This window comes from Rattus norvegicus, chromosome 1 (assembly GCF_021556685.1).
Source record: "Rattus norvegicus strain SHRSP/BbbUtx chromosome 1, alternate assembly SHRSP_T2T, whole genome shotgun sequence".
In the NCBI taxonomy this organism is placed as follows: domain Eukaryota; kingdom Metazoa; phylum Chordata; class Mammalia; order Rodentia; family Muridae; genus Rattus; species Rattus norvegicus.
In genome coordinates this window covers 8,151,141-8,177,588 of record NC_141534.1, presented here as the reverse complement: position 1 = coordinate 8,177,588, position 26,448 = coordinate 8,151,141, and the positions used below count along the sequence as shown (strand labels likewise).

The following is a 26,448-nucleotide window of genomic DNA, read 5'->3' as shown; positions in this document are numbered from 1 at the left end:
TTTCATTCTTTTTAATAGATTCATGGGCTTTTTTTTTTTTTTTGACATTAAAAACTAAGCGGAGGGGTGGGCTAAAGAAAATTAGCATTGTCCCTCAAATGACCTTTGCAAACCATTCTGTTGCTTAACTATTTTTACTCACTGATGCATGATACTAAAATATAAAAAAATTTATAGCATTTTGTACATGCTCCCTTGGAATGGATTTTAATGATAACCTCTACGGTTTGTTATAATTTGCTAGGTGAATTTTATGAATATCAGGCACTTGGGAATATTGTTTTTGTTAAAGCCATCTTATTTTTATCTGCTGGCACACCTCTTACTATTCCGCTGGTGTCAGGTTTTAGAATCCATCGAGTTCCTGCAGAGGTTTCACAGGTCTGTTCCAAACTCTCTCAGCACGGGCCAGTAGGAAATCCGTGCAGGTCGGGATGTGAGAATGCTTCTTTCCTCATAGGTGGCTGTTACCTTTCTTCATTTATCTTTATGAAAATCGCTATTCTTACTGTTATTTTCCCAAATGCGATGTTTTTCTGTATAGATGTGGAAATGTGGCCTTTGGAAATATAATCTCTTTGAGGCTTCAATATCACAAAACCCAAGGGGAGTTCTTGGTTGGCATCATGGGAGGGATTCTCTAGGGTCTCCTCTCACCGGATGAGGACTGGCCATTGTTCCTTTTATGTCTGTGCCAGGGATGGCTTAGATCATGGTCCTGTAGGGTGTCCACCTTGGCACATATCCTGCTGTGCTCTAAGCAGCCACAGTCAACTGAATGCACTTCGCGTCCTTGGCTCCAGGTTGAACGATGAGCATTTCAGCTAAGTCCAGATTGCCACAAGTCATTGCTCTGTGATGAACGGCATTACCGTCACTTCAGATAAATGCTGGTTTCTGCTGTGACCCTGCCTCTCAGCAGGATTTTGGAAAATCAAATCAATGGTCCACTCTCAGAAGCCTCTTTTGCTTCCCTAGATGCTGATTGGTCAGGATCCTGCTGGAACTGTTGAAGCTGTTGGGCCTTTCTCTGACTTGGAAAGCTTAGAGAGTGACATAGAAAACATGTTGAAAGTTGTGGAAAAGCACTTGGACCCCAGTAATGATGAGAAGGTGAGTCGTCTGCAAACCCTGCCCTCATTTTTTTTCCTCTCCTTTAACAGCACAGATTTACTTGCTTGACCTGACGACACCTGTAACTGAAGAAATCCAGATGTGACTTATAAGAGTCATTGTCAAAGCTGTCAGATGACTCCTGCAATGCTCCAAGTTCACATATAACACTCACTTAATCCCAGCGTTTGGGAGGCAGATGCAGGAGTGGGAGCTCATGGTCGTCTTTAGCTGTATAGCACGTATGAGGGTAGCCCGAGTTACAAGAAACCATGTCACAAATAAACAAACACACACATGATGACGATGGCGATGACGATAACGATGATGATTTCTGACTAGCTATAATCATTAACCAAGGTTTGATATACTTGGTTTGGGGTATCTTATTTTCAAATATAAGGTATTTGAAGAAAATCATGAGCAGTTGCGTCATCTGGCTTGACCCATGCTCCCCTGTCTGTCTCAGCTTAATTCTTTTTTTTTTTTTTTAATTTTTTTTTTTCGGAGCTGGGGACCGAACCCAGGGCCTTGTGCTTGCTAGGCAAGCGCTCTACCACTGAGCTAAATCCCCAACCCTCAGCTTAATTCTTAACACTGAACAATGAAGAGTGTTATGTTTGTCTGTGCATTTTTGTGTCTTGTAATTTTTTTCCTTTAAATATTTAGATGGATGAGGAGCGAGCCCAGATTGAGGAAGTTCTACAAAGAGGGGAGCATTTGTTACATGAACCAATGGAGGACAGTAAGAAAGAAAAGATCCGTTTGCAGTTACTACTTTTGCATACACGTTACAACAAAATCAAGGTAGGATGGGGTGGTCTCTTCAGCAAAGAAGTAACTTACCCAGTAGAGCCATCCAGGCTGGCAATATTTAAAGACACAAGCAATATTCAAGCAAATCAGTTAGGGAAATTAGATTATTTCCCCCTTACTTTCTTTTTAAGTTGAACTAATTACTGTATTTTTCGGAGTTGGTGATTGGACCCTATGCCTTGCATATGCTATTGGTTATTTGGGAATTTCCCATCATGCACCCTGATCACATAGATTTCTCAGTCCTCCCATGTCTGTTCCCTCACACTGTGACCTCCCCAACTTAAAAGAAAAAGAAAAAGAAAGTCAAGGAAAGAGAGAAAGAGAGGTGGGGGGAAGGAAGGGAGGAAGAGAGAGACTCTAAGTCCATTTTGTGTTAAATTCAGTTGAGCACGACCTACACCCAGTGGCTAGCCCACAAAGGGAAACTGAGTCCTTCCCCATCCTCGCCAGAAGCCATCAATTGTGGAGAGCTACATTTCAGCATCCTTATCCCAGTTTTCAAAGCTTCTCTTTGATGGCTTCCTTTTTAGGCTATTAATTTTTTAGGGGTGGGGTTGGCGGTTAGGAGTTGTCCTGGAAGCCTTCTATGTTCCTCTTTCTCCATCAACTGTGTCTGTGGTCATTGAAAATACTGCACCACTCCTTGTGATGTTTTAAGTGATGCCATTCCCCAGGGCTCTGCTTTTTGGTAGTTCTTGCTGGAATCTGTTTTATTTGATCACTTTGGAATCTGAGTGGATTCCTGTGCCGTGGTTTGCTGCCTGTTGGTTGTCTCTGTCTGCATGTGCCTTGTGGTATGATTCAAAACGAAGTGGCCATTGGCGTCTGCCTTCCACATTTCCCTTTTTAGTCTGTCCTCTTAGAAAGTAGGCTGTCCGTGTAGAAGGAGGGGACTTCAGTGCCATCCTCTGGTATTTCCCTGTTCATTACATCATGAGAAGCAGGACTCACAACTCTTAGGCTTTGGAGTGGGGATAGCTGCCTGGGAAGTGTGTGTCTCAGAAGCATGAGGACTTGAGCAGTCTTAGCAGATGGGAGGATCCCAGGGCTTTGTCGACCAGACAGTCTACCCTAATTGGTGAGCTCTAGACCGTGAGAGCAATGAAAGATCCTGCTTTAGTGGGTGGGTGGTGTTCCTAAGGAAGACACCTGAGGTTACCCTTTGGCTTACACACAGGCCCCCACACACACACAGAAGCATATTCACTCACACTTGGATGTATATGTGTACGTGCACATCTAAGAATACATTCATATATGTGCATACCTGTGCATATAAGACCACATGCATGCGTCATAGACATATCCATGCATTAAAAAAAAAGCCTCCTTGGTAGAATAAAAGAAAATAGAGCTTTCAAGTTTCATTTAACACTAGGGGATTACCAACTGCTTGGTGTAAGGTCATAGAAAAGCAATGTCACATGTGTGGGGGTCAACTGGGTTTGTCCTTTCACCCTATGGATCCAGGACATCAGAGTCACGTTGTGAGGTTTGGTGGCATGCGCCTTACCCACTGAGCCATCTCCCCATCTCCCTATGTTGCTCTGACGTATGAGTATTGGAAAGTATTTCGAAAACTTAAACAGATGCATAGCAGTGAGAACAAAAACAGAGACAGAAATAGCCAAATACATGACTAAGAGTAGTTAAACCACAATCCCGTGTATGCTGAACACATTTTCTCCCAGAATTCTCTGTCCTTCTTTTTCTTACCCCCTTTCCCCGCCCATCACCTCTGTTTCCCTAGAAGGTTCATGTATACTTTCCTGTCACAGAAGTCAGTATGATTTTACATTTTTTTTGTTGTTATATGTTGTCTAGGAACCACAAAGTAAAGAAAACACACAGGATGTTTCTTTCTGAGACTGGCTGAATTTGCATAGTGTGGTTACGTTACATTTTTTTCTGCTGACCATGCGATTTCCTCTTTCTTCATGGCTGAATAATTCCAGTGTCCACTTTCTTGACACAGTCCCCAGTTGTGGGACACCGGGTTTCATTTTAGTTAAGCTACTGTGCTGTGGTGAACACTAAATGCAGTCAGAGTTAGCAGCCACAGGCACAGAACTTGCTTTCTTATGTGAAATATCTTTTAAGTGGCCTTTTCCCATTTGCTGAGTGGAGTATTACTATTCTGAAATATATGAATTCTTGGTGTTGGGAATATAACTCAGCAGGTACTGTTGTTGGCATGTAAAGTTTGGATTTTTAGCACCCACATAAATGTCTGGTGAATTTGGCAGCTCATCTGTAATTCCAGCACCTAGAAGGGAGAGACTGGTGATTCTCCGGTTAGCCAGAGAGCTGCAGGGGGATGGCCTGACGTTCTTCATGTGCACATATATTCATTGGATTACGTTCTTCATCCTTAGTGATGAAAGGAATGGGTGAATGTGACCTCACCCCTGCCAAGTTGCCCCATATTCCTTCTCCCTCCCTCCCTCTCTCTCTCTCTCTCTCTCTCTCTCTCTCTCTCACACACACACACACACACACATACACAGATACACACACTTCTTAGCCTTAATAAATTATTTATTTCACACCGAGGTGTTAATTACTTCAACATTCTTTTACATTTGCTAGAACGTAGCATTTCCTTTCTTAAGTGCATGAGTGCATTCCTAGACATGCCTTCAGAATAAGATATAAACATATAGCATTAAGGCAATATAGTAATTATCAGAGATAATTTTAATTGGTCCCTTTGATAAAGTAGGGAACCTGTAAGCTTGCCTCACACTGGCTCTCTAGGAATGCCCAGTGAAAGAGAAGGGAAGTTATCCAGATCACGGAAGGCGGTGAACACAGATTTCTAAGCTCAACAGGACGCAACTGCTTCAATGATTTGCAGGCTGGAGTTTTAATTTAGAGATCCTGAAGATAACTATAATCACTCAATGAGGAAACACGGTATTTGTTCCTTGTTTGATGATGAAACTGCTATTTCCGTCGCGTTTACAGAAGACTACGCTAGTCCAAGGATAAAGGGGAAAAGTGGAAGCCTTACTCAGGGGACCGGGCTCTGCTAAGGTGCTTGTCTCCACCGATGATGCTGTAGGTGTGGTCCTCAGCATCTGTGCACCGGGTGCGATGGCCCATGTTAATGGTGCTGCCACTCAGGAGTAGATAGATGGCAGGAGGATTAGAGATGTAGGGTCATCCTGGGCTGTGTATGAGACCCTGTCTTGGAAGAAAACATAATGTATGAGGGAACTGCCTGTTTGAAAGTAGTAGACATCATTTACTAAAATGCAGCTATCAAGGGGTAAAATATTTTAGTCCCCAAAGGACTAAGCAGCCCATCCTAGACAGCGCTGTATTCTAAGTGGAGGATCCAGAATTTCTGCAAAGGAGGTCTGAGTCAGCCTTTTAGGACCCAGAAGAATGTCAGGTGTCTGTACTCAGCAACACTGTCTCAAAGTTACATTGGTATTACTTATTATTTTAATCAACACCCTCAGGGCATTTTGTGTGTTCATTCATTCATTCATTTACTCATTCACTCACTCATTCATTCATTCATTCATCAATCAATCAATCAATGAAATGTGGTCTCATTCTGTTGTGCCCGACTTCGAACTAAGGGGTCCTCCTACCTCAGCCACACGAGGAATGAGTCGTCAGCATGTGTCCGCGTGTCCACTGAATATGTTTTGAAAACGTGTTTAGCTTTAGTTTTGTGCAGTACGGCTATACATACTTCATATAACTGTGATATTGTAGAAGGATGATGCAACAATGATCTTGAAATAGTGTGCTTCATGTGGAATTTAGGATTGACAATCTTTGCGTTGCCTTAACAACTCAGGGAGGCAGATGCGCTCCCTGCTTGCTCGATGGAATTAGACAATGGTGGGCTCACTCTGACTGTGATGTGTAGCCGCAGACCTCAGGTGAAAGCCGAGGCAGTTTGTTGAGTTTCTGCGGCAATGAAGGTTAAAATAAGAAGATTATGTCTAATGTTATTTTTATTAGCATTTATTAATTGTATGATAGTGGCTTCATTATGACATTTTATGCATGTACATAATGTATTTTGACCACAGTCCCCTTATTTGTGTTTCTTAAGACTTTGGTTGACATTCTGGAATTTTTTCATAAGTCCCCCCCCACCCCCCAATTTGTAATTACTTTGATTTGGGAGGTTTTAAAATACCTGCATTATTTTCTTTTAATAGGCAATCCCGCAGAGAAAAACAATTCCGCTTTCTTCTGGAATTATGTCATCTGCCCTCCCTGCGGATTATCTGGTTGAAATTAATAAAATTTTGCTCACTCTGGATGACATTGAATTATCGCTTAATATTCCTGAACTAAACACCACTGTCTACGAAGACTTCTCTTTCCAGGAAGACTCTCTGAAGGTAAAAATCCAAGGGCTGAACTTAGTAGCCGTGGTTAATAGAAAAGGTACAGGAACAATGCCACTCTCCTGCTCCCTGCCTTTTCCCTCCCTCCTCCCCTCTCGTTCCTTCCCTCCCTCCCTGTCCCCCTCCTTCCTCCTCTATTTTACCTTTTTCCTCCTTCCCTCTCCCCCTTCTTTCCTCCCTCCCTGTCCCCTCTTGTTTTTTAAGACAGGGCTTCCTTGGATAGCCCTTGCTAGTTGGACACTCACACCCCTGCTCCCCTAGCCTGTGGCGAGCTGGGATGACAGGCATGGCAACCACGCTCAGGCTCAGACAGAAGTGGCTATTGTACTTACTTAGATAATCCAAATCCTTGATGTTCCAAACTAGTGATAAAGGGTGTAAGTAGTGACTCTTTACCGTTCTCCCTGGTGGGGATACAACATTTTCTTTTTCCAATTTAAAAAAATAGAAATCTAGGTCTGGACTTTTACAAGTGCATACTTATTTGCAACAGCAGCAGTCTTAATTTAATGTGATGTAAACTCGATTGTCATTTGTGTCAAACGATGTCAGGTCATCCACAATGATTTAAGATTGGCTAGTTGCCCCATTGTGGAGTTCTGTATTGATTGCGAGTTAAAGTTTTGACTTCTTTGAAAGTTTTTCCCCATGTGTTTGACTGTACTTCTATATAAAGTCGTAGTAAAATCTCTGACAGATTTGAAAGTTCATTTTCTTATTCAAGCTCCAGTGATCAGGCATTTAAAACCATGATTCCAGACTAAAGCGTTTTTTTTTTTTAAACCTACAAAGACAGTTATTAAAGCTTCCTTGAAGCCAGTCAGAACATCAGGGTAGTGCTTTCCCATTACCATGGTGACGATATTCTTCATATTTTGGTGAATATACTATTTTTATATAAAAAATTCCATAAGAAGACCAACTGTGTCAACTAACCTGGACCCTTGGGTGCTCCTAGAGTCTGAACCATCAACCAAAGAACAAGCACAGGCTGGACCTAGCGCCCTCCCCTCCCTACACACCCTCCCCTCCCTACGCACCCTCCCCTCCCTACACACACATGTATAGCAGATGTGCAGCCTGCTTTGACAATTGTCTGACCTCAGTGGGAGGAGAGGCACCCAGTCCTGCAGTGACTTGATGTACCAGGGTTGGGGGATACTCAGGTGGGGCTTCTCAGAGTAGAAGGGGAGTGGGATTAGGGGAAGAAGCCATGTGAGGGGCACCAGGAGGATGGGGTATATGCAATTGGGATGTAAAGTGAAGAAATATATAAATTAAAGGGAATAAAAGAAGTCCCCTGCTTGCACATGCAGTAGCAATTAGCCTCCCTGTTATTCTAAACGAGTGTCATCTTTAGCCGTGATTCTGTTTTCGTTACTTCACTGGACTCTGTTTCTGTACAATGATGTGCTTGCAGAGAATCAAAGATCAGCTGGACAGACTCGGAGAGCAGCTCGCAGCAGTTCATGAGAAGCAGCCCGATGTCATCCTCGAAGCCTCTGGTCCCGAAGCCATTCAGATCAGGGACATGCTCTCTCAGCTGAACGCAAAGTGGGACAGAGTGAATAGGTTATACAGCGACCGGAGAGGGTAAGTGTGAGCTAAATGGATGTTTACTCTGAAGGAACTTAAGGACAGGTTCATGGGTCGTTGAAAGTGTCCATGTGTACGTGAGGATCATGGAAACCGTTTTCCACATAGTTCTAATAGGACCCGATTAATAAATAGACAGGAGCTTCATTCCTTTAAGAGAAATGCGTCCACGGGCACACAGCCATTTAGCACGTGATATCTTAATAATATGAGGACACCTTTAGTTTTTTAGCATAACAATAAGTCTCTTTTTTTAATTAGAAAGGATTTTATTAATGTTCCCTTCTCCTACATGCCATGATTAATGTGGACGGACACCAGAAGAAGCCTCAAGTAATTGAATTCAGATATAGCCACAAGCCCTTTCTTTCTGTTGTTTTTTTTTCCTGTTCTGTATCCTTCAGCTTAATAGAATGTTTTAGAGCTTTTTTTGTTATTAGACTTCAAACAGGGGCCTGCGAATAGGAGTAGAGAAAAATGGGTGTGATTTATTTTCTTTTCTCCAGTAGTTGTGAATATAGTGGAATGCAAATACAATGTGAAAGAGCCCAACAAAAGTGCCATGTAACAGATAATTTACCACAGAGCAATACATTGGAAATGTTCAGATACAAACGCAAAGCATCATATGGTTAAATTTTTTTAGCTCTATAGTCCACGTGACTGTTCAATCAGTGAAGAAATAGGCTTTAACGATCTTTGCTGCTATGCAAGTTTATTAAACATTGTCTTTGTGCAGTTAGTGAACATCCTTCTGTACATCCCTGTATGTTTTTTTGTTAGAACAGGTGTAGTAGTTACTTTCTGTACTAGTGACACAAGTGTGGATCAAAGCAACTTAAAAAGGAAGGGTTGTTGGATAGGCAAGGCATGGCCACAGGAGAAGGAGGCTGGCTGGTCACATTTTGTCAGCAATCAGAAAGTGTAGGGAGAACAGAAAGAAGAGGTAAAATAAAACCTCAAAGCCTCTGCCAAGCTATGTGCTTTCTCCAGTGAGGCTATGTCTTCTCAAGTTTTCCCCAACTACGTCAAACAGCGCCACCAGCTGGAGACCATGTGTTGTAACCCACAAGCCTGTGGGTGACATTTCAACAGTTAAATGCCCTTTCAACAGTTAACAGCCCTTGGTTATTACGTGAAGACAAGCAAGATGTTGAAACTGTGTCTGTATTCTACCGTGACCTTGGCTACTGTACCCTGCCGGGGGTATTTATAAACTCGCCCTTCCTTTCTCACTCTGGCTAGCACTGACAGGAACATTTCACCAGTATTACAGTGATAGTTTCCATGTTGACTTTCTTCACCGTGTTCACAATGGGATTTGAAGGTCCCTTGTACCAGCAATGGCTCATCTTTTAAACCAAGGGCTTGCCACTTACTCCTTCAAAATGTTGTTTTCTACCTGGAAGATATTATGTATATATATTTTTGTTTATTTGTATCTACAGCCTTTTGTATGGCACTCAGAATGGCCTGGACCCTTTGATGTAGAGCCAGTTCAGTTATATGAAATTATATCGTATACTTATTCCCTTTATGATTGTATGCAATTAACAGAACTTACAGATCTATGCCTTACATTTGCTGTGTGTGAAGAAATGGTGTATGTTTTGAAACAACCTTACTTGCTTGAGTTCACGTTTCCGTGAAACGATCTATCATTTTTTTTTTTTTTAATCAGAGTTTGATGTCGGTCTGTGCTCTGTTTAGATCCCAGGTCTTACTTTGTCCTGCAGCTTCAGTACCATGAGTACGGTGCGCGTGCCTGGTGCACGCGCCTCTACTTTTCAAAAAGTCCTTCAGCAACTTTTTGGGCCTCTACAGTTAAACACTTACTAACTCTGATCTGCCTCATTGTTGTCAAACAAATGATCAATGTTTCCCCAACAACTCTTCACTGTCTTTACCGTTAGCAAGAATGTCATCACTTCAAGTTATGTATTTTGTATTCATTCAGTTGTACTAATTATGCCTTCGTGTACCATTAATTTTAACTAAGTGCTATGTTTTTATTTGTAAGCTGTCACTTTCTTCATCCAGTATGTAAAATTTCCCTTCCATGTTCTAGAAGAGTTATTCTTTTTCTTGGCCTTCATTTTAACTTGTTTTTACTTTGTTTTAATTTGAAATGAAGCCTTCTGTCAGTGAAGCCACATACTTCTAAGAGAGGAGAGTAATTAACCATGTCTTTATGTTTCTCTATACTTAAATGGTAAGGGAATAAATTCGGATGGATTAACATTGCCTACGATTAATCAGAAGTGTCTGTGTAAGTCACAGAGGGCAAACGCCTTTTCAACATAACACACTCAATTTAAATGGTTCTGTTGAAACGAGATTTGATTGACTGACTTTTTATTACGATTATTTGGTTAGCTCTGAGGAAGCTTGAAGATCCACTGAATCTATTTCTTGTGCTCCAGGTCCTTCGCCAGGGCTGTGGAAGAATGGAAGCAGTTCCACTGTGACCTTGATGACCTCACGCAGTGGCTGTCTGAAGCTGAGGACCTGCTGGTAGGCACTTGTGCTCCAGATGGCAGCCTGGACCTGGAGAAAGCTAGGACACACCAGCTGGTGAGTGTGTCCCATCCCAGGGGCAGGGTGTGCAGGAAGGTGGGATGGTCCTTCAGATGTGATGGCTGAGATGCAGCACAGAAGTTGGAACCAATTCTCTTGATTTCTTTTTTATCACTGTACTTTTCCCCCCACTATGTCTAGTTCCCAGTTTTAAAATTCTAGGAAACATTGGTCATCGTACAATTTATAATCCAGGTTTTAAAGAAGTTAAAAAAAAAAAGAGAAGGTATTTTTAGGTTGTTAATGAGAGAGGGAGTTATTTTTTTAAGTATTTTTAAAATATTAATTTAAAAAATTAAGGTACATTTCTCTTCAGGAAATTTTATATTCATAGTAACACAAAAAAATTGTACCTAAGGCAGAAAAGTGTATGTCTGTTCACCTCTGCTTTGTGTCCCTATCACACAAAGCAGGTTTTTCTTTTCCCTTTCTTTTGTAATCATTAATTATTTTCATGAAAGTCTATTCTCTATGGACAGAGCAAGCCTCTTGTAGGACTTAGCCTTGACTGTGTAGCACCCCAGCAGAGTGAACCCACCAACACAATAGGTCCCTAAAGAGAGTAGTGGAGCACACAGGTGCTCAGGCTTCCCTTGCCAAAAGTGTTTCTTGTTTTAGTACATTTTCTTTTTCTTTCTTTTTTGTAAAGATTTATTTATTTATTATGTATAAGTACACTGTTGCTGTCTTCAGACACACCAGAAGAAGGCATCAGATCCCATTACAGATGGTTGTGAGCCACCACGTGGTTGCTGGGACTTGAACTCAGGACCTCTGGAAGAGCAGTCAGGGGTCTTAACCACTGAGCCATCTCTCCAGCCCTTTAGTACATTTTCAAAATGTATTTTCTAAAGATAGTTCATGGGGAGTTGAGTACATTGCCTCCCCCTCACTTGTCAATGTGGTACTGTTTTTTTGTTTTTTGTTTTTTTTGTTTTTTGTTTTTTGTGAAAGTTTGAGTTACATGCTTAACCACTTGGGCACACTGAAGGTATTGGGACAGTTTGACTGAGGGGTAGAAATTCGTAATGTGTTATCTGTCCCAGGAACTGGAAGACGGCCTCAGCAGCCACCAGCCCTGCTTGATTGATGTAAACCAAAAGGGAGAAGACATTGTACAGAGACTCCGCCCCTCAGATGCAAGCTTTCTGAAGGATAAACTGGCCAGTTTAAACCAGCGCTGGAGTGCTCTTGTAGCTGAGGTGAAGGATCTGCAGCCCAGGTGAGGATTCAGTTCTGAATGTTTTAAGCAGAGGGGATGAAGATTTCATGGTATAGAAGCTGATCTATACCATGATATAAATATTACAGACATTTAAGACTTCCATTGTCCATGTTCCTTATTACAGCTTATAGGCTGTCAATTTCCTATGTATAAATTCTCTGGGGCTGGGGTGACGGCTCAGTCAATAACGTGCTCGCCACGTAAACACGGTGACCCTTGCTTTGATCTCCGGCACCCATGTGAAATGGTCTCTGTTGCAAAGTGAGGTTTCTTTGATGAAGGATCAGAATTAGAATTATCCGAGAGAAGACGTTTCTGTACTTATGAATGATGTTGGTTTAGGTAAGTGGTGGTTGTAAGAGCACATCCAGGTTCCATGACTTCACTAACCTTGGGTCGCTGTCTAGGCTTCCAGTACCAGGCATGGTTTTCATTTTGTTGAACGGGCCTTACTTATATCCAGATGGAGAGCTATTAGCCGCACGGAGGTATTGCTCCTCTCTTGCACCTTTAGGGTTAATACATCGTGCTAGTCACCCACCAGAGGACTTCTGATCACTGTTTCCCTTCTACAGAAGAAAGCTATAATGTCAGGCAGTTGCTTGAGGGTTAAATGAGATAGTATTTGAGAAATGTGTACGTTTTAACTTTTTATTGCGAACATTTAAAATATCCAGTTCTTACAATACTTTCTCCTGAGCTTGTTCTCCTGGTGTGTTATTTCTGTGTATTGGTAGGGGTCAATTAATTTAATCGGTTTTATCAATATGCTCTCACACTGGGCATTCAAACATCACTAAGAGCTCAGACTGAAAAGATGAAGTTGAAAGGAAAAAAGTGTGACCAAGGCAAACATCCACAGGAAGATGTTGACACGGAGGCGGGAAAGGTGGGCTGTGGAGTTCGGTACTAAGGAAGAGGAATACAGAAGCTGAGTTTCAAGGCATTTAGGGCAATTCTCTGTGAATTCTTACTAGGGTGAGCCTTTCTGCAGCAGTAATACATAATCGAGATGATTAGCTTATAAAGAGAGAGTGTTTATTTTGGGTCTCAGTTGTGCAGGTGACAGTCTGTGAGTTAAACAGACTGCTTTGGCCTTGCTCTCATGAAGCCATGGGTGTGGTACTAAAAACTCCCAGTTCTACATCTTCTCTCAAGAAGGTTACCAGTTTCGTCTTTGTGAGAGATGGGCAGATGAGAGACAAGAGAAGGGCCACATGCATGGCTGTGAGAGAGATGGACTGATGAGGAGACAAGAGAGGAGGTCACAAGGGAGGTACCTCTGAATTACCTACGTGCCGTGCTCATGAATTCTCATGGATCATGCTCTTCTGCAATAATCAGATTATTGTTATAGTAATATATTAATATTAATATTAATTTACCATTACTAGTATTATCAATCAATTATTATACTCATAGACTCTATAATAAAATGCCACATATTTAATAATAAAACAATTGATAATTAATATCAATAATAAAAATTAATTTATATAATAATAAATGGTCAGGTTTTCTTAAAAAACAGAAACCTGATGCTGGCAAAATATTGACAAGAGCTGCAGAAACACCCCTTGGTTTTCAAGTGGGCTTCTGTGGTGTGTGGAAGCCATTCTTCCCCAACCTACAAGATGGCCTCGACACACTCTTCACTCAAGCTTTTGGAAGTGAGAGGAGTAATGAGTCTCTTTCTCAGCTTCCTGTATTTTCATCACAGCAATATTGGTTTTCAGAAATTCATACTGAAATTCACTTCTGTTCTCTAACCTATTTGTGTTGGCGCCTCTTTGGGACCCCAAGAGGTTCAGGGTCATTGAGAATTACCACGCTGCTTAGTTTGATTTTGTACTGAGTGCCTGAAGGTAAATATTTGCACGTTTACAGTTTATGGTGTCCTTCCTTAATAGGCAGTCTTACCCAGCGTTTGGCCAGGAATTTAGAGTTTGTTTCTATGCTTATAGATAACAAAGTGTATATTATATTTAGCTGTTTTGCAGATGGAAATTACTTGATAATACTAGTTCTAGTTTTAGAGCATCAAAGTAGTCGTGATTATGAAACATTGGCAATTTTCAGTATTTCCGAAACAAAAGAACTATACAAGTGTTTTGGGTGTTTCTAAAGTTGTTAGATTAAATTATTTTTTACATTTTATTATGATTTCAATCGCCACCATCATTGCTTCATTTGATATTTCTTTAAATCTCGAAGTGCATTTTTTTAAAGATAAGTTATATCTTAAGCAATTTCATTAGGTTTAAAAAGTTAATTATTATATCTTTCCACTGTGACTGTTATTATTATGTAATGTTAACATATAATTATATATAGCACATTGACATAATATGCACTATATGCATATTTTGTTGTATGTATTGTATCACTTTATGCTTTTTATGGCTAAAATATAAGCGGTAGCCTGAGAACGTTAGTTCCCGTTAGGGATGAGACGGAGTAATTTATTAAAGTGTCGTACTCAGTTTTCAATCAGGGTCTAATTGCAGTAGCTTAAAAGTAACGATTCCACTAAGCTCTCAACAGCTTCCAAACTTTATTTTCTTAAATCTGCAGTCTTACTCGTCATCTTGGCTCTGCTTATACCTCATTTTCTGTCAGATGCTGGTAACCCTAGGTGTTATTTTTACACCATTTAAAGAGTCTTACTGGGGAGTTCCGCTCTCCATGTCCTCTTGCCTGCGGTCTCACGTGCGCCCTTCAGACCTTGGCTGGATCTTCCCTTCATCTCCTTTATGTAATGTGACACCCTGTGCATATATTATATTTACTTTAATGAACTAGTCGATCATGTATGTTTGTCTAATACTTGTACAAGACTTCAATTCTCAGCACTTTCCTTACTCATATTTGCTGTCAGTGGGTACAGTGGACAAACACCGTGACCTTGTGAATAAAAGAAAACCTGATGTCTTCCTGTCTCCATGGAGAACTCGGATAATTATTCATCTTTCCTTATTTTACACAAGGATGTTTTTATTTATCCTTAACTTACTGTATTATATAGCAATAGCCAACTTAAACATTTTTATATTAACTTGCCATTTCATTTTTATGGTGAGAAGATAAGAGTTTTCAGTGTGTCTGAAATAAGGAAAAAAATCCCTTTAGTCTTGTACATAATCTTCAGTAAGGTGGTCTGTATACATGACTGTTAATGTTCATTTAAAAATACACACTTAATATAATTATTAGAAATTCTTTCTGTTGAGGCTATGGGGTCAGGGTTTCCAAAGCAAATGTACACTGTTTTGCTTACTCAGTAATTTCTGTCAATATTTTCCGTACTGTGTTCTTTTAGGCTAAAAGGAGAAAGTAAGCAGGTGTCGGGGTACAGGAAACGGCTGGATGAGGTCGTCTGCTGGTTAACAAAAGTGGAGAACTCGGTGCAGAAGAGATCAACCCCTGACCCGGAAGAAAACCCGTGGGAATTAACAGTAAGGAGTTTGTCTGTAGATTTACAGAGCCTTCTAATGCAGGATCAGTACACTTGAGGAATAGTTTTGACTGAAACTGAGAGGGAGGCACAACTCTGTCCTTCATGATAAGTGTGGTAAATTTGAAAGAGTTCTTTTGTTTGAAAAATCTCCATTAGTTTTCATTGTTTTGGTGATGCAGAGATCAAACCAAAGATTAGTAACTCTGACCTTGATGTTTGATTAAAAGATGGAGACGATCTTAAGGTGACGTAGAACACAGCACAGCCATGGAGTATAGTTTTTGCCTTTACATTTGGAAGGTAGTTGCTGGCTATTGTTCATCACGGCGACTTTTACAAGAGAATCCTGGGTGTTGTGCAGTTACCTCATGGCGGCTTGATGCAGGCTGAGGGTTACTGTGCAGCAGAGTTTCTTCAACAGGAGTTTGGGATGGTCATACATCTGCACACATGCACACACACATGCACACACAGTCTATAAAAATACGTAGATATAATAGATACCTAAACACCAAATCTCTGGCAATATTCAGATCCATAGGCATTTGTGTCCATATTAAGAATTGAGACATTGATAGTAGAACATTGAACAAGAATTTATTTCCCAAGAGAATCATGGACATGGTAAGATGGCTCGTCAGATAAGACACTCACTGGTTGTCTGGTAACCTGATTCTGTCCCCCAGCCAGCGTTAACAATCTGCATGTGAAGGCAAGCCTCTGGAGTGCCAGCATTCTTGCAGACAGATGCTAGGTAGAGACAGGAGAATTACTCAGGTTCCTGAGGGCCAGCTAGCCTGGGTCCTCAGGACAAGAGAAACCCCACTTAAGTAAGGTGGAAGGAGAGAACTGACTCCCAGATTTGTCCTCTGATCTCCACCTGTGTGCATGCATGGTGCTTGCACACACACACACACACACACACACACACACACACACACACTCGTGCATGCACACCCACTCACATTTAAAATAATGACACAAAAAATTGTATTTGAATGTGATTAAAAAAATATATATGCACCCACATATAAAACCATGTTAACTAATTTGAGAAGTGGTTTTGCCATAGAGACATATGGTCGAAGTATTTTTGAGAAGGAAACGTTTAGGAACGATGGGAAATTGTTCACTAACTTTTTTCTTGAAGTCTGAGGATATTCCTAATTTATGTAAAGAGTCAAGAATTTTCTTCAAATATCCTGTTCATAAAGTATTTGGAAGATTGACAGAGGGTGGGGCAGTATGTTAAGGTGGAGAGACAGAGCAGTGATCAGGACGAACCTTAACAAGTTAAATCTAGTTTGACCCTGGTGAAGGGGCTGTTGGCCCTAGAGTGTTGGCCCAGCAGATCCGAGCACTAAATGCTCTTGCCGAGGCCCCAAGTGCAGTTCCCAGCACCCATGTCAGGCAGGCAGCTTGCAACTGCCTGTAACTACAGCTCCCAGGAACTCTATGCCTTCTTTTAGATTGTGAGCTCACATGTATGTCCCTCCTACCAACATATACACTCTATTAGGAATAATAATAATGAAAGTGTGTAAACGTTTAGGAACATGCACCTGACTGTATGTCCGTGCCCTCAGAGCAGCCTTCTAACCACGGCCGTTTGCTGTTTCAGGATTTAGCCCAAGAGATGGACGCTCAGGCTGAAAACATTAAGTGGCTGAACAGAGCCGAACTGGAAATGCTTTCAGACAAAAATCTGAGTTTGTGCGAGAGAGATAATCTTTCAGAAAGCTTGAGGAATGTAAATACAATGTGGACCAAGGTATGCATGTGGGGATCCTGTAACATGTTCCTCATGTCCATTGACTTTGAGAATTAGGCTTGCTTTGGTGTGTGTGAGTGTGTGTGAGAGAGACAGGGAGGGAGAGGAGGAGGGGGAGGGGAGAGGAAGAGGAAGAGGGAGAGGGGGAGGGAGGGGGAGAGGGAGGGAGGGAGGAGAAGGGGGAGAGGGAGAGGGAGAGGGGGAGAGGGAGAGGGAGAGGGAGAGGGAGGGAAAGGGGGAGGGGGAGAGGGAGGGAAAGGGGGAGGGGGAGAGGGAGGAGTACCACAGGTAAGGGAACAACTTTTGGGAATTGGTTCTCTTCTCCCATGTGGGTTCCCTGGATTGACCTAAGGTTGTAAGACTTGGTGCAAGCACTCTTATCAGATGAGTTGTCTTGCTGACCCCTAGTTACTGATTTCTTGATTAAAGAATTGTTCTCTTGCTGCTGCTCTAAGTGTGTAGATACAGGTTTGGCATATGTGTGTTTTTTCCATGCATATATATATATATATTATTCATAATATATATTTTCATTCACTATCACATGTATTCTCAAAGAATATTTTTTTACTTTGCATGGGATTCTTTGTTCCAGGGACTGTCTATATTTCACATTATGATTGTCAATTGGAATTTGGCGATAAAATGCCAGTAATTATGTTCTGAAAATAAAGACCTTAAGATAGCTTCTTGATGTTGAACAAGACTTTCCCACGTCTGTCTATTTTTGGTGATTTCTAATCCTTTAGTATGTTTCTATTATTAGGTTACAGTGGAATTTAATAACAAATTGACAAAAATTAAACTAAAATGGGAGTTATGTTTCTTATATGATTACTTTGTTTTTCAGTGGAAATGGTTAAAGGTAAATCTAATCATAGGATTCTCTTTATTTTGTCTGGGTACCAGCTAGGTGGATGTATGGAGTCCATTTAGGACATGGGATGGATGTGTCTCACCCTTGACTGTCCCTCACTTTACTCTTTTCAGTTCTGTCAGACTGGAAGTCCTGTGGAATGTGTTGGTATAACGCTGTAGCTCTGACATTTGACATTTAGGGGGCTCATGTAGGAGGAGAGTCTCCTCAAAGCCAGCCTGGGCTACACAGTGAGATCCTATCTTGAGAGGAAGAGAGTAGGAGGAAAGAGGAGAAGGATAAGCGATGAGGAGTGAGGTAGTGTTATGCTGTGTCTGACTATCTGTGTGTGCTTTCTAGATCCAGCCTCTGTGACTCTGAATTATTGTCCAGGTGGTCAACTGTTATCTGCATCTCTGGCCTAAATCTTTCTCTGTGCTCTACACTTGGACGTTCAATGCCTTTGGACAGTTAATAGATGTCTCAAAACTTGAACTCCTGATTTCTACCTTTCCTTTGGGCCTCATTGTATATCTCATTCCTCAGTTAGTGGCATATATGTCTTTATTATTGCCTAAATCAGAAATCCCGAGTCATTAAAATGGCATATAAATTATATATGTAAACTATAACTCAATTAAGAGATTAATTTTTCCCTTTCTTACATATTCAGACACACAGACCCAGACTGACACACACCCCTCCCACCAGTTCTTTGAAGTCCCAGTCATTGACTTCTTCCATGCACTCCATGGATGCTTGGAAGGACAGGTGGACAGCTACATGTGATAAGGCAGATAAGGGTATTTTTTTGATATGTAGATACTTGTTCCATAAATTGCTTCAGCTTTCTTTACATTAGAAAAGTCATAGCATAAATTGAACTACATTTTGCTACTTTGTATTACTTGTCTCAAGCCACAATCCTCTCTGGAAAAGCTCTCCTCCCTGGTCTCTCCTCATTGTCACTGCATAGTAGCCAAAGCTTTGTTAAGATGTAAGTGAGACCCAGTCCCTCTCCGAACAATGTCCACTAATGATTTCCCGTCTTGCAGAGTGTAAAAGCCAATTGTCCTTCCTGAGACTTATAAGGCCTCTCACAGACTGCTTTGCTGCTCTCTCTGTGTTTATCTGATGCTCTCTCTTCGACTCTCCACTCTGGAGATTTTGGCTCCTGTGTCATTTTCCAAATCCATTTGTATATGTTCATCCAGAGCATACATTTTTAGGGAGCACAGAGGGTTTTGGTTGGGATAGCAGAGAAAAGGGTACTGTCGTCAGTTGGGGAGCACGGTGATAGACAGCATTGAAGCTTCTGTTAACTGCAGGAATTCAATTAACATAGATTTTAATATTGTCCACTTTGGGCAGCAGTGCTTTCTGTGGGGCGAATCTCACACATGTTAGGAACTGCTACTCTGGAATATTTTACTCATTGAATTCTTTTATATACTTAGCAGGTTTTCACTACATCCCTGGTTCAGGCAGGGCTCCGCGTTAAGGATGAGGAATATAGGAAAAAACGATATTTTTTTTTTTTTATCACCCGGAAAGTTTGTCATGGTTAAAACAAAGAGACCAACCATTAAAAATTGGAATCGAGGAACATCCGGGGGACACTTAGCATACTGTAGAGTAACCAAGGAAGGCCTGTGGGAGAAGATCTTATCTAGGCTAAGTTATAAATAAAAGATAAGTGCGGCTTAGGTGGAGGATGAAGGAACAGGCTTTGTACAGGGGAAATGCAGCAAGTGGAAGGCTCTAGAGGACACAGAATCAGTGACGTGCATCTGTGTTCCACAATAGACTTTTACATAAAAGTCACCTGAGACATTGTCTCAGAGACCAGAGTCTGCTACATTGACCAGATGTGGTGCTCTATGGAATTTGGGCTCCATCATGAGAAGAATTCACTACTTTGAGGGAAATAGACAGCAGTTGGTTATTTATAAATAGACTTGCGTTAGAAGGATTCCGTAGCTATACTGCCTTGAAGGATGGAGTCAGGGTATGAAGCAATGCGGTAGAGTTTTGAGAGATGCTTACAAAAGGCAGTTCCCGGAAAGATAGACTCATGAATTGAAGTTTGGATATGTCCGAATATCTGTTTGACAGAAAGCTGAGTGGACGGTATATTATTGTGGGGAGTTCTTGAGCCTCTGAAAACTCCGTGTTGGGAATGAAGAGTGAAAAAGATCAAAGGTTTATCCTGCACAGTGATGACATTTGACAGATGGTGAAGGAAACTTAGAGAAGCAGGAGATTGGTCAGACTCATGGGGTATCTACAGGACAGGAGTTGTGACGGAAATAGGCAGCTTCAATGGTACAAATGAGTCACACATGAGGCCTGGTTGGCATCCTGGGAGTCACTGCTTGGCATCCTTGCCCTTGATGTCAGGGGAGGTAAGGTCTCCAGTAAGATTGCAGTGGGTGGTGAAGATGCAGATGCAAGCTGAGGTGGAAACTGAAAGAAAATCAACTGAGCTGTCGTTTAGAAGAGTGGTTGTCTTTTGAAGATACAATCATCTTTGTCTTCTTCGTGTGTTCTTGATGCTACAGATATGCAGAGAGGTGCCTAGCCTACTGAAGACACGCACCCAAGACCCCTGCTCTGCCCCACAGACAAGGATTGCTGGTAAGAATGCGTTTGTTCTTTCGGAGTTATTTTTATCAACACAGACAGACTTACAGTGTGAGCATCCTATTGGAAGAACTTAATGAAAAACAATACACAATTGCTGTTCATAATCTGAATTCAGACTGGATGCTCAGCACGGGGAAAGACTTGTTGTTTCCCAAGTCAAAGATGTACCTGGATGGCCATGGGTCCTACTGAAGGAAGGAGGGGGAAAGGTGGAAAATATTGAGCTAATTTAATGAAGAGATGCACCTTTTCAAGTCATCGGGTGTAACCCCTGATGGTGGGGTCTCGAGGGCTGCATCTCCCAGGAAGCCATGCACCAGCAAATACTCCTTTAGTTATTCAGAGCGCTGTGTGTTTTCTCATGATTCCTGTTTATTTCCTTCTATCCGTCGCAAGTAGTCCATATAGCCACTGTCACTGTGGCCTGGCTAACTCAGCTGGCCACTGTGTTCTGCTCCTCTGCACCATGGGTCTTCTCTCCTGGGCTTCTGTTTGGAAATCTGAGCTTATTATTGTTGGTCAAAGCTGTAACTCAATAGCTGGCAGGCAGATCTCCTTATACAAATATCTTTATAAGCCTTTTTTCGGGGGAAGAAGAGGGTCCCTTTCTTTCTTATTGAACAACTAGAAATTTGTATCTATGATTTTGCCAAGCTGCATGCATACCTGTTGGGGCTTTTTATTAGAATTGTACTGAATTTATACTAGGTGCCAGGTAGACTTAGTTTTTGTCTTAACTGCATGTTGCATTGAAACCAACTGTCAACTTCTCTTAAACAAAAACAAAAAAACAAAAACAAACTAAGAACAAAAACAAAAACAAAAGCAAGGGATCGAAGAGGTGGCTTAGTGTCTAAGACTACTGACTGTTTTTCCAGAAGATCCAAGGTTGACCCCCAGCACACACATGGTAGCTTGCTGCCATTTTCCTGGGGACTAGATGGCCTCTTTTGGCCCCTGTAGGCATCAGGCATGCATAGGATGTGAGTATATATATCCAGGCACACACTCATACATGTAACAGAAATAAAAACTAAAACAAGTACAAAACAGAGAAAGAAGACATTCACCCAATCTTTGGAGAAGACAAGAATTTATTTTAAAACCTCTGGGGAGAGCACGTGAGATCCTTCTGCTGCTGTGAAGGAGAGAACAGGTTCCTCGGACAAAAGGAGTAAATAAAAATCAAAACAAAAGTAAATAACAAAAAACAAAAGTAAATAAAAATCAAATAACTCAAATAAATAAATAAAAATAAGATAAAAATAAAAAATCCAATTAAGAATAGATAAGTAATAAATGGGAACAACGATAAATAAAATAAACATAATAAAATAAAATAAAACCATAGGAGGACAGCTCCCCTCAGAAAGATTTCGGTTTCCTCAAGTTTGTTTAAGACGTGAGTAGTTACAAAGTAAAAGGACTTGAGGAGGAGGAGAGAGAGGAAGGGAGGACAGGCACATTTCAAAAATAAAATAGGAGGAAAAAAAAACCCCAGCCCAGACAGTAATGTTGCTTTCATCTCGGAGGCAAGGGGCGATCTTTTCTTCCAAATTGATAAGGAAGCAGATTCCAAACAAAGAAACAAACAAACGAAACAAAAAACAAAAACCCAAACCAAAGCACACAGATGCTAAATACACCGTATTTGGCTCAGAAGCATGAACAGAGCTTCATTAGTAATACGTCTATTCCAATAATGGGATCAGGTTTGCACAGACATGCAGCCCTGTTAGTTGTTGGATATGCAAATTCTGTTTGGCAAGGAGGTTAAATTCCTGAATTTAAAAATGTTGTCTGATCCAGTGATTTTACTTTGGAAATCTCTGCTACATTGGAGATTGGAAATATGGAAAGTTCTGTAGACAAAAAGATTTTCCCCTTAAGCTCTTCGGTAAGGAATGGATTTCAGGAGAATTCTGCATGCGGGCCCGATGTGTAGCGGAAGGAAGGAGTGTTGTCAAAGTCAGTGAATGTTTGTGTCATTTCCTACGTAGATCTTCACATTATGTTAGATAAGGATGAGACGTGCAGTCCAGGCGTGCTGGCGTGGGCTTTTAATCTGAGAACTCAGGAGGGCTACACTTTGAGACCCTGTGTCTCAGACAGTGTGTGGAGACAGAGAGGTAAAATAAAGGGTGAATATGCCGTAAAGTTAAATGAAAAGAACAGAAAAATTAGGAATACATTTGCCTTATAATTAAGGTATCCTGACACAATGAAATGATGCTTCTAATTGTATCATGGTGTGTGCGTGTGTTCACTCGCGTTTTGTTCAATGCTTTGTTTTTTGTGTTAATGTTGACTGTATGTGCACTGTTGATAGGGCTGTGTTGTATTGGATCTATGGCTATTAAATGCATGTGGTGGTCTTAATTCGTGCCATTTCAACCTAAAAATAACTTCTCGGAGAACTGAAATTTTACTTAAATACACATGTGAGCATGTCCTCACTCCGTATGTCCATCAGTGCATCCTGTTGATTATTTCCCCTTTTGCTACATCTCCTGTTTCAGCTCATCCCAATGTCCAAAAGGTGGCGCTAGTATCATCTGCATCGGATGCTCCTCTGCGTGGCCCCGAGATCTCAGTTCCTGCTGATTTGGATAAAACCATCACCGAACTGGCTGACTGGCTGGTGTTGATCGACCAAATGCTGAAGTCCAACATTGTCACTGTGGGGGACGTGAAGGAGATCAATAAGACAGTTTCCCGGATGAAAGTAGGTGCAGAATGTGAAGGCTCGCCGGGGTGGTGCCCTCTCCTTGGGTCTCTGCTGTTTATCCTAAATTTAGGGAAAACAAGCTTTGCAGTATTCTTTCTCCGCCAGGCAGCCATCCAGGGGTAACTCTGAAGAGAAAAGCTTTTCTTCCGTGAACTCAGGTTGAACAGAACTGAAGGCCCAGTGTGAAATTTTCGTGTTGAGATGGTAAAGCCAGGCAGCCATGCAGGGGTAACTCTGAAGAGAAAAGCTTTTCTTCCATTAGCTCAGGTTGATCAAATAGAACTGAAGGCTCAGTGTGAAAGTTCAGCACTGAGACGGTAAAGCCGGACAGCCCATGACTGGTAGCTACCTTTCCATTTAATGCCCAAGCTCAGTGCAGAATAATTTCTCAGCCTTCATTTTCATTCGAGATTCGATAAGGAGTTCATTTCATTTCTGACCTTAGAAATGAATGTCTTCTGATGATATATGTATTTTTTTTCCTCTTACAGAATATGGACTACCAGGTAGCAACTTGGAAAATTCTTTTTCCATGCTTAGTATATGCTGGGTTATAGCTTATCTGTTACAGAGTAACACTGAAAAGAACATTTTAGATAGAAATGCATAATAAAATAGTGCCAATGATAGTATCTACTAAGTGCTTGATACGCGTTGAATATTTTCTTATTGTCACATCTATTATCTCACTGCTGTCATAACAGTCTGGTATGGTAGGTGCTGATTCACTCCCAGATCACCAGGGATGTTGAGCTCCTAAACCAGTGGTTCTCAACCTGTGGGTCTCTGCCATTTTGGAATCGCCTAATACCACTGAAAAACAATATATTACAATTCAAATTATGATAGCTAAATTATACAGTTTTGAAGTAGCGACAAAAATAATTCTATGGTTGGGTCACCACAACCTGAGGAACTGTATTAGGGTTTGCAGCGTTAGGAAGATTGAGCGCTGTTGTTTTAAAAGGTCAAGGAGGTGGGCACATCAAGCAGGTGGTTTTCTCTGACAATAGCTTCTAATGAATGTCCCAGGGAAGTGTCAGCCACATGTTAGAGGAGACAAGCTGAGGAGGGGCTGCTTCAGTAACCATGGGAGCAGGAGGTGGGATTATGAGAAATAAAGTGAGTACCATTCTATTGTAGGGGACAGGAGGCAGGGGCTTGGGGGTTGATAAGAAACTTTAGGGTCAACATTTGTGCAAGAAATGTTTTTTTCTTTTGGAAAAGGCAACTTGGCTCTTTGGGAAGGGGCGTGCAAAGCTGTGAGCCTTTGTGAGGGGCTGAGATGATGCCGTTTCCAGCAGAGGATGTAGAGGAAGGAGGAGGAGAAGCAAAGCACAGATGACCATTTGAGTGATTTAGTTTTGAGTCTGTTGTGCAGAAGGAAGAAAGTCAGCAGCATTCACAGAAGCTCTGGGATCTAGAACTGGAATAGGAGTCACTCATTTGGACATACTTATTCCTGTAGGAGTCATTGAGGTGTAGAGAAGTAGTTTGCCCAGAGGGAGCTGGCTGGACAAATCCTTTGACACAGTGTTTGTACCGACTGTGAATTGTGTTTTCTAATCTTTTTGCTATTTATTAATTCTAGAATTAGAATGGACTCTTCCTGGAATTCTTAGCCCTCATTCTATTTATCAGCTAAGACACATAGTCCATGAAAAAAAGGGTGGCTTATTAAGTTGATTCATTTGCAGTTACTGTAATTACTGCTTTTCTAATATGCCGTTCTCAATCTTTCTACAGCAGTGGTTCTCGAACTTCCTCACGCTGGGCCCCTTTAATGCAGTTCCATCCATAACATTATTTCTGTTGCTACTTCATAACTGTAATTTCACTACTGTTATAAATTGTAATATAAACATGTTGGGACCTGGAGGCTTGCCAAAGGACTTGCAACCCTCAGGTTGAGAACCACTGTTCTAGAAGGACTCACATATGCGTTCATATCTGATATAGGACAGGTACATGAGGAGTCAGTAGCAATTATTGCTAATGTTTTCAGAGCATTTTCAGTGAGAGTTCCTTGATTTAATGTCCTTAGACTTGATGCAACTGAGCTGGGGGACCCACAGAGGGGGAAGATGTCTTTCCTGGTTATGGAAGACCTGAGATTTGAACCTAAGGCCTCTGACTCTGACTGGTTTTCCTTTGCTCCATCGATAATGTTTCATTGTCCCTGAGAGGAGGAAAATGCACCTGCTCTGTAGTTAGGGGCTTGTCTTAGGATGCATTAAAATCCCAGTGATCTTGTCTCTTCGCAGATCACAAAGGCTGACTTAGAACAGCGCCATCCTCAGCTGGATTTTGTATTCACATTGGCCCAGAATTTGAAAAACAAAGCTTCCAGTTCAGATTTGAGAACAGCAATCACGGGAAAATGTAAGTTTGAAGAAATGTCCTTTATATTATCAACCTTTTTCCTTAACACTGGCAAACATATCTTCAGAGATTATTCTAGAAATAAATGTTATTTGGTAATCGGAACTCTTCTTTTAGAAGAAAATACTTCTCTTTCTCTTTTTTCTTCAATTTTTTTGACACTTTCTTCATACCTATACCTCCCTTCTGAACTCTTATACATTTAATTTTTTTCTCTTATAGTTGGATTTTTTTCTATTTTTTTTTTCTTCTGAGACAGAGCCATGGTTGTCCTGGAATTCGCTTTGTAGACCAGGTTGGCCTGGAAGTAAAAATATCTGCCTGCCTCTGCCTTCTGAGTGCTGGGATTGAGGGCATGAACCACCACGCCTGGCCAACATTAGGATATATTTTTTAAGGCATGAAACGGAATAAAGCTAGCCAAGCTCACGGTCACATAAATCCATTCTCCCATCGTGCCTTACTCACTGAGACTGGCTGTCACCATTTCTATTCAGCTTATGTGAGAATTCACTCCATACGCGCCACGTGATTGGCTTTCATTTGGGGATGGCTCAGTTAAAAAGAAAATTAAGCAGCCAACAGAACGAACGTATGAGACACTAACAAGCCAGTGTCCCTGTTTGGAGTTAGTGTTGGAGCTGAGGATCCTATGTCTGTGTCACACATGGAACCAAGTGTGGGCTCTCAACAGCGGTGTCTGGTGGCCATCATAATCTTTCTCCTCAGCCCCTGTCCCCTGCAGACCTATTCTGGATCCCTGTCCAAAGCTCCTGACATTCCGGCCATTTAATTTTATTCATACTCACCCCCTCCCAACCTCAATTTTGCTCTTCTCCTGGGGTGAGATTACTCAGCAGCTCACGTGCCACCCCCTTTGTGAATCCTTCCACCCACCTATG

General features: G+C 41.4%; 1 protein-coding gene across 13 annotated transcripts in view; it reads left to right on the top strand.

The window, feature by feature from the left end:
* Positions 1-26,448, top strand: part of Utrn (utrophin) — a 502,827-nt gene that overhangs the window by 208,911 nt on the left and 267,468 nt on the right. For all 13 annotated transcript variants that reach the window (XM_087636075.1, XM_087636021.1, XM_087636135.1 and 10 more), the window contains 11 exon segments: positions 979-1,113; positions 1,783-1,920; positions 6,117-6,302; positions 7,729-7,901; positions 10,328-10,478; positions 11,528-11,703; positions 15,026-15,161; positions 16,785-16,934; positions 20,352-20,427; positions 22,956-23,161; positions 25,429-25,546. In XM_087636075.1, the coding sequence (XP_087492201.1) occupies positions 979-1,113; positions 1,783-1,920; positions 6,117-6,302; positions 7,729-7,901; positions 10,328-10,478; positions 11,528-11,703; positions 15,026-15,161; positions 16,785-16,934; positions 20,352-20,427; positions 22,956-23,161; positions 25,429-25,546 (1,645 nt within the window).